Source organism: Salvelinus sp. IW2-2015, linkage group LG23 (genome assembly GCF_002910315.2).
Source record: "Salvelinus sp. IW2-2015 linkage group LG23, ASM291031v2, whole genome shotgun sequence".
NCBI classification, from domain to species: domain Eukaryota; kingdom Metazoa; phylum Chordata; class Actinopteri; order Salmoniformes; family Salmonidae; genus Salvelinus; species Salvelinus sp. IW2-2015.
Window position 1 is genome coordinate 12844482 of NC_036863.1, and position 8638 is coordinate 12853119.

Consider the following 8638-nt stretch of genomic DNA (forward strand, 5'->3'; position numbering starts at 1 on the left):
TCAAATTATCTTAATTTGCAACTATTTACTGAGTTACAGAATATCTGTGAAATTTACACTTTTGAACGTGTACCATTAACTCTGTGTAGTGTGGGACCATAAAGAGACTTTTTGATTGTTAAATTGAACACTATTAGACTTGATTTAACATTTGCAGTGATTTATCATGAGTGCATGACCAAGAAAGACCAATCTGTTTTGGTTCATGAGGCCAAGTTTATTTAATCACAGTTTCAATTATCATTTTTCTAAAACCAAATTTCAAATGTACGTGATGCCACATCTGTCAGGCAAGCTGACTTCAGTGGAAGCTGATCCAGGATGTTACAAACTGAACAGGAGAGAAGTGGAAAAAATGGCGCAAGGAAGAAAAGGAAAGGAAAAAAACAAAAGAGACAGAAAAGGCTGAAGGAAAGAAGAAAAATAGGTGAGCAGTGAAGAGTCTCTAGAGCGAGCATCAGTTTCCTCTAAGCGCCGGTTGGTTGGCTCAATGGCACATAACTTGACAATAGAAAAACAAAATACGACCAGCGACGTCAACAACTCTTTACTTCTGGGCGGGGATCATGCCGTCGATGGCCTCTCCCTTCTCCAGCTTCTTCTCCATCTCCACCATGAGCTTGACACCATCCACCACCATCTGGACCTGAGCTACCTCAGAGGATCCCAGACGGTCAGCGTTGGAGATGTCGAACACTCCACCCACGGAGGCTGTGTCCACGCCACCTGTAGAGAGCAGGGAAAAGGGGAGAGAAGCGGGTTTAAGTGTATGTCTCAGACAATCTCTGCAAAATTACTCATACTGTAAATTATCCAAATAGCACCAAAAATAACAGACTCAATGAACAGACGTCCTAACCGCTGTGGACATGGCTATTTCAGAATAGCTTTTGCTCATCTTCCTTTTTACATGTTTTATTGTAAAAGGGAAGACTGTCGTGATCTGTGACGTTTTAGAGTTGAATATATCAGCAGCTGCTCTGGATGTTATTGTTGTGCGTTTGAGTACCTGTGCCACGCTTCTGCAGACGCAGCCTGGTCAGGATCTCCTCAAACTTGGGGTGTGTGCTCAGCTTGGGCAGCTTGACGTGCACGCCACCACGCAGACCAGTTCCCAAGTTGGAGGGACAGGTCAGCACGTAGCCAAGATGCTCGTTCCACATGAAGCCGTGGTTGTGCTTCTTGAAAGTCTCCTCAATCTGTCAGATGAAATAAACAACCCTGTATCAACATTCTTGTAATTGTCTCTCTGCATTTTCATGTCTTTTCATTGTGTTAAGGTGTTTTTCTACCATGTCAAAATGGCAGCCAGGTTACCCGTGATACAAGTCAGTATTCAACGTCCATCCATGTCTGAGAACGTCAGGAGATGACGGGGACACTGGCCACTAGGGGCAACAGTGAGCACTGTTACCTTCAAGTAGGTGTCAGTTTTGCTAGGGTGTTGTGGATGGGGCGGGTGGATGGGCGTAAGCATCTGCCTCTGATTCCAAAGTTTTTGAGATTTTTGTTTTACGTCAATTCTTAAACTTAACCCTTACCTTAACCATTCAGAGTTAATGCCTAAATTTAAGATTTCGGAGCCAAAACTTAACCCTAACCTTGAAAATGTAACCTTAAACATTTCGAAATGTGATGTTTGCAACAACTTCAAAATTGGACGTTTGAGAAACATGGATAACTGTCTAATTCTGACGTGAGACTGTGAGAGCTAGTTACAAAATGGTTTGAGTACCAGTACATACCCTTTTCAGACCAACGCAGAAGCGTCTGAAGACCTCCTTCATGTTGCCGCCCTTCTCCATGGAGATGACACGCAAGTGATCCTCCTCATTCACCCAGACCAAGAAGCTCTTGGCATCGTTATGCCTTCAGAAAGGAGGGATGAGGTTTCACATGATACATCACTATGATACATTGTGGGATATTCTGTACAGTACAATACAGTATTGTTTTGGTTAACTATTGGTATGGGTCTGTGTTCTGGGTACATACCAGATTCCTCTTGCATCGGGCCAGTCACGGGCCATACCAGCGCCCAGCAGCAGGGGGAGACGGGCTTGTCAAACAAGAATGGTCAGCGATAAGCTGCTCCTGCTCGGCATCGGTCATCTTATTCAGGGGGTAGTACTTTCCCTTGAATTCACCGTCCAGGGTGTTCAGAGCTGGAGGAACAGAAAACCCCTCAGTTTCCCCTCACTCTTAACTCCAGGCAGGGAGATACCATGTTATCTGACATCATGCACTAGTCATTGCAGCTAAGGATTCACTTTTGATCTCTATTTCCAATTAATCTAAGGGGTTCCTAAGAATTGGATCTCCAGCCTCCCGAATGGCGGTGTTGCCGCATCACTACTGCCTGGGGTTCGATCCCAAGCTGTGTCACAACCAGCCGTCACCGGGGGTCCCATAGGTCGGTGCACAATTGGCCCAGTGTCCCCCGGGTTAGAGGAGGGTTTGGCCGGGGGGGCTTTACTTGGCTCATCATGCTCTAACGACTCCTTATGGTGGGCCGACCGCCTGCAAGCTGACTTCGGTCGTTAGTTGAACAGTGTTTCCTCCGAAACATTGGTGCAGCTGGCTTTTGGGTTAAGCGAGCGGGTGTTAAGAAACGCGGCTTGGCACGTCCTGTTTGAGTACGCATGATTCGACCATCGGCTCTCCCGAGCCCGTTGGGGAGTTGCAGCGATGAGACAAGATCATAATTGGATCTCACGAAATTGGAGAGAAAAAGGGGGTAAATGTTTTTAAATAAATAAATACATTTGGATCTCCACTTCCCTTTTGTTCGTTTTATTGCCTAGCTTCATGCATAATCCTGTGTATGCATATGTCCTGTAGCTATTGATAGCTGGGAGGCTCACCCTCGACGGACAGTTTCTCCACTGCTCTGCGCTCGCCACGGCTGTTGTGGGGGGGCAGGGTGTATCCCTTGATGCTGCGGCCGGTACGCACACGGCTGGACAGGACGTAGTTGGGGTCCAGGTCATCACCTCCCTATACAGAGAGGTCACAACAGAGTTTCAGACCAGAACATTTCAAGTGTCTCAAAGAAGTTTGTGATTCCCAACCTCCTATGTAGAGATTATTCAAATATTTTCACACTGCTTTTACTCAGCAGTACTCTTTGGCATTTCGTATAGGAAATGAAACCCATAAAACATGTCAGAAGAATTAGACACTACCTTCAGGTTCTCAAAGTTCAGGTCGGTCTTGTGCTTGTCTGTGGGCTTGTATCCACTATGACGGTCTGAGATGATGGGGTCCAACAGATCCTTGAAGATCTCGTAGGACTCCTCATCACCTGCCACGCAGCCAACGGTCATGATGAAGGGGTGACCTGAGGACAGAGAGAGAGGAGTGGAGGAGGAGGGTAAGAAGGCAGCACATCTACATTAGTAGACTAACTGACATTAATATACGACTCTGTGGTGTGAAAAATATGCAATAAATATCTGCTGCATATTTAATAAGGTAACCTGCATATCTATACTATAAATGGCACCGGAGAAGAAGACTGATGATCTACGTGTCCCCAACCAATTGTGTTTTTTTGTTTGTTTATTTGTGTTGCTTGTAACTTATTTTTTTACTTATTTTGTACATAATGTTGCCGCTATCGTCTCTTATGACCGAAAACAACTTCGAATAAACCCCCACTTCCTTCCCTTCTGCTAGCAAACGTGCAATCTTTGGAGAATAAAATTGATGACCTACGCAGAAGATTAAACTACCAACGGGACATTCAAAACTGTAATATCTTATGCTTCACAGAGTCGTGGCTGAACGACGACACTATCAACATACAGCTGGCTGGTTATACGCTGTACCGGCAGGATAGAACAGCGGTGTCTGGTAAGACAAGGGGTGGCAGGTTATGTATTGTTGTAAATAACAGCTGGTGCACGATATCTAAGGAAGTCTTGAGCTATTGCTCGCCTGAGGTAGAGTATCTCATGATAAGTTGTAGACCACACTATCTACCTAGAGAGTTTTCATCTGTATTTTTCGTAGCTGTTGACATACCACCACAGACTGAGGCTGGAACTAAGACAGTATTGAATGAGCTGTATTCCACCATAAGCAAACAAGAAAACACTCACCCAGAGGCGGCGTTCCTAGTAGCAGGGGACTTTAATGCAGGGAAACTTAAATCCGTTTTACCAAATTTCTATCAGCATGTTAAATGTGCAACCAGAGGAAAAAGAACTCTGGACCACCTATACTCCACACACAGAGATGCATACAACGCTCTCCCTAGCCCTCCATTTGGCAAATCTGACCATAATTCTATCCTCCTGATTCCTGCGTACAAGCAAAAATTAAAGCAGGAAGCACCAGTGACAAGATCATTAAAAAAGTGGTCCGATGAAGCAGATGCTAAGCTACAGGACTGCTTTGCTAGGACAGACTGGAATATGTTCTGGGATTCCTCCGATGGCATTTAGGAGTACACCACATCAGTCAATGGCTTCATCAATAAGTGCATCGATGATGTCGCCCCCACAGTGACCATACGTACACACCCCAACCAGAAGCCATGGATTACAGGCAATATCCGCACTGAGGTAAAGGCTAGAGCTGCCGCTTTCAAGGAGCAAGACTCTAACCCGGAAGCTTATAAGAAATCCTGCTATTCCCTCCGACGAACCATCAAACAGGCAAAGCATCAATACAGGACTAAGATCGAATCGTACTACATCGGCTCTGACGCTCGTCGGATGTGGCAGGGCTTGCAAACCATTACAGACTACAAAGGGAAGCACAGCCGAGAGCTGCCCAGCGACACAAGCCTACCAGATGAGCGAAACTACTTCTACGCTCGCTTCGAGGCAAATAACACTGAAACATGCATGAGAGCACCAGCTGTTCCAGACGACTGTGTGATCACGCTCTCCACAGCCGATGTGAGTAAGACCTTTAAACAGGTCAACATTCACAAGGCCGCAGGGCCAGACGGATTATCAGGACGTGTACTGCGAGCATGCGCTGACCAACTGGAAAGTGTCTTCCCTGACATTTTCAACCTCTTCCTGTCCGAGTCTGTAATACCAACATGTTTTAAGCAGACCACCATAGTGCCTGTGTCCAAGAACACTAAGGTAACCTGCCTAAATGACTACCGACCCGTAGCACTCACGTCTGTGGCCATGATGTGCTTTGAAAGGCTGGTCATGGCTCACATCAACACCATTATCCCAGAAACCCTAGACCCACTCCAATTTGCATACCGCCCCAACAGATCCACAGATTACGATGAGACAGCCTATAGGGAAGATGTCAGAGACCTGGCCGTGTGGTGCCAGGACAACAATCTCTCTCTCAACGTGATCAAGACAAAGGAGATGATTGTGGACTACAGGAAAAAGAGGACCGAGCACGCCCCCATTCTCATTGACGGGGCTGCAGTGGAGCAGGTTGAGAGCTTCAAGTTCCTTGGTGTCCACATCATCAACAAACTAACATGGTCCAAGCACACCAAGACAGTCATGAAGAGGGCACGACAAAACCTTTTCCCCCTCAGGAGACTGAAAAGATTTGGCATGGGTCCTCAGATCCTCAAAAGGTTCTACAGCTGCACCATCAAGAACATCCTGACTGGTTGCATCACTGCCTGGTATGGCAACTGCTCGGCCTCCGACCGCAAGGCACTACAGAGATTCATCTATGCATAGTCACTTTAATAAATCTACCTACATGTACATATTACCTCAACTAACCGGTGCCCCTGCACATTGACTCTGCACCAGTACCCTCCTGTATATAGTCTCGCTATTGTTATTTTACTGCTGCTCTTTAATTAGTTGTTACTTTTATTTCTTATTCTTAGCCGTATTGTTTTAACTGCATTGTTGGTTAGGGGCTCGTAAGTAAGCATTTCACTGTAAGGTTTACACCTGTTGTATTCGGTGCATGTGACTAACCAAATTTGATTAGATTTGAGTTATATGGTTGTGGTGTTAGTATGTCTTGAGCTAGCTGAGGATTTAAAAACAAAGTATGTATTTCAGCATCCCGGTGCTGAAATACACAACCATATAAATAAAATCATCCCGGTGCTGAAATACATACTTACATTTTTTTTTAATCCTCAGCTAGCTCAAGACATACTAATACCACAACCATATAATATACTATACCACAACTATATAATCTAACATTTCAGAATTGACATTATTACAAGTAAGTTGACTGATGGTCTCAGTGTTGTTGCTAGCAAGTAGCGTGAACAGGTCTTGAGCAATGTATGTACAGCTCTGTAAGTCACTTTGGATATAAGTGTCTGCTCAATGGCATATATTATTTTCATATGTAATTATTGCAATGGTATTAGGATGATCAATCCCTAGAGCGCTAACTTGGTTGTGCAGACCGTCTCAGTTCTACCTTTGACAGTTGTGTGTTTGCGGTGGTTGGTGGCTATCCTCAGCAGGTGTTTGGGAGATATGTGGCACTCACCAGGGTTGTCGACACCGGTCTGGATGACGTCATCCAAAGTGAAGCCAGAGGGGGTCTGCTTGTCTCTCAGCTTGGCGTACATGTCCTTGGTCAGCACCTTGGCCATGTGGTTGTTGTGCTTGGTGAGGTCAGGGTACTCCTCCTCAACTTTGAAGTTGAGTTTGAAGTTGTTGTGGGTGTTACCGAAAGGCATGATTGCGTTTCTAACACTGCAGGAGGGAAAGAAAATAAGAAATCTTCAGATATTTATTGTCTAGTTGCACAGAAAATAATCCACAAATCCTAATAGTGACCGATTTGAAAGGAAGTTCCCTGACACTGACAGCTGAGTAAAGTCTACAAGGAGTGCTCTGTCTCAGGGCAAGAGAAACTTCCTTAGCCCAACATTTAAAAGATTACTGCTGGATACTCAATAGAACAGCTGCAAAAACCCCTAGTGGTGTGGATACCCCGTATCCTAGTTACAAATGTCAGTCAACGTCCCCGTCCATTGGGTCATGTTTCTGTTCGGAATAGATAAGGGGGAGGAGCACTTGTGTGTTGGGTATTTTTAACACCCTCAACCCAAACCTCACATCCTCTTCAACATTCCACCCTTATCCCATATTCCCTTTGCCCTCTTACATATGCAACATATTTCCAACCCCTCCTCTCCACTCATGCAAAGAGCCCCCCTCTTCATGTCATTACCCTTTGCAGCCCCTCTTGGTTTTCCATCACAATATCTTGGAACATTTAGCTACCTTGATGCTCATCACACATGAAGTCTTATGAAACAACATAGCTGTTTTAAAGGTCAACTCATTAATTAAATTGTATTCACTATACTTGATAGGCCATTCTCAAATTCATAAATTGTATTTAATTTATTTTCCTTAAATGCATTTGGTTGGCATGGAATTTACCTCAACCTTTCTTGAAATATTTATTTAAAAAATTAGCACATGATCTGGACTTAACTATTGACGCATTTGTTGCATCACATGCCCATGTCCAAAAGCAATGAAAAGGGTGTGACTGTTACAGTAACTGTCCGAAAGCAATTGCTGGACATTCTAGACCAGCTAACTTTTTACACCTGTTCCACAGCTGTGTATAGCCCTCATACTGTATCTGATTGTGATACACTTACTTATTTATCTCAGTATCTGCACCAGAGAACCATTTGCTGACACAAAGCTTATAAAACTTTGCAACAGTTCACAACTTTGCAATTCACATCTTCATTTCCAGAAAAATAAATAATCATCAAATGAGCCAAGAGAATCAGACTCCTACTAAAATATGCTGTTCATTATCCCACTGATCTGAAACCCTTCCAGATTGCCCCCATATGTACATTTACTGACCCAGGACTTATTTTTGCATCATTAAGTATATGCCTCATTTAAGTATATTGTTATTGAATTAATTATTTGCACAGAAGAAAAATACCAAATTATATGATTAAAACTAATAAACAAAATAAAAGTGTGTAGGAGAGGTAAAAAAACCCTGAGGAGCTTAAAAAGCACCTCTCCATTTCAAATAGGGACACGCCAAAATAACAGAACTCAGCTAACTCAAAAATGTGCACCATTCAATTTTTCAAACCTTTTCTCCCAAAAATGTTTTAGGTCAGAAGCCTTTCCGAGTCCAACTAATCCAAACCGCCACACTGCCCTTATCCCAAAGCATTAGCTATTCATACAAAGCACAGCGTTGCATTTTTACCTGCACACCAGACAAGAAAAAAAGTAACAGTCCTTGGGATCAGATCCTGTTCACCAGAGCCAAAATATAGAGGTCACCCAACTCCAAAGATTCTTGAGCTCTTCTTATATACCGGGCAGACACGCAGCCATTGGCTGCACATTTTACTGCATGCTGGTCTCTCATTGGCCCAATCCTGTCTCTGATACCCAGTTTAGTTTACGGAAGGACTGGATTTACATCTGTCATCCAAGGCACGGCTGCAGCTGCACCCTCACCCCTCCCTGCTCTCCCCTCCCTGTCCGCCGCCATAGTGCCTGTGGTAGGGGATCTAGTGTTTTAGTGGAGTCGATCCAGGATTTTTGTAGTCGACTCCTGACTCTAGCTATAATTGAGAGTGCGTGTATACGCACTCATGAACTGTGTGATTGACTAGCGATGCATACGGAGCTGTCTGACAATCGACTAACCAAAATAATCAAGGCTA

The 8638-nt window shown here is 44.2% G+C and overlaps 1 protein-coding gene across 1 annotated transcript; it reads right to left on the reverse strand.

The window, feature by feature from the left end:
- Window positions 1-196: 196 nt before the first annotated feature.
- Window positions 197-8264, reverse strand: LOC111950603 (creatine kinase M-type-like). Its single transcript, XM_023968322.2, is given in 10 exon segments — window positions 197-726; window positions 1010-1199; window positions 1746-1869; window positions 1996-2053; window positions 2056-2073; window positions 2076-2165; window positions 2865-2997; window positions 3186-3340; window positions 6460-6668; window positions 8173-8264. Coding segments are annotated over 9 exon segments (1140 nt in total). The 5' UTR covers window positions 6653-6668; window positions 8173-8264; the 3' UTR covers window positions 197-547.
- Between the last annotated feature and the right edge of the window lie 374 nt (window positions 8265-8638).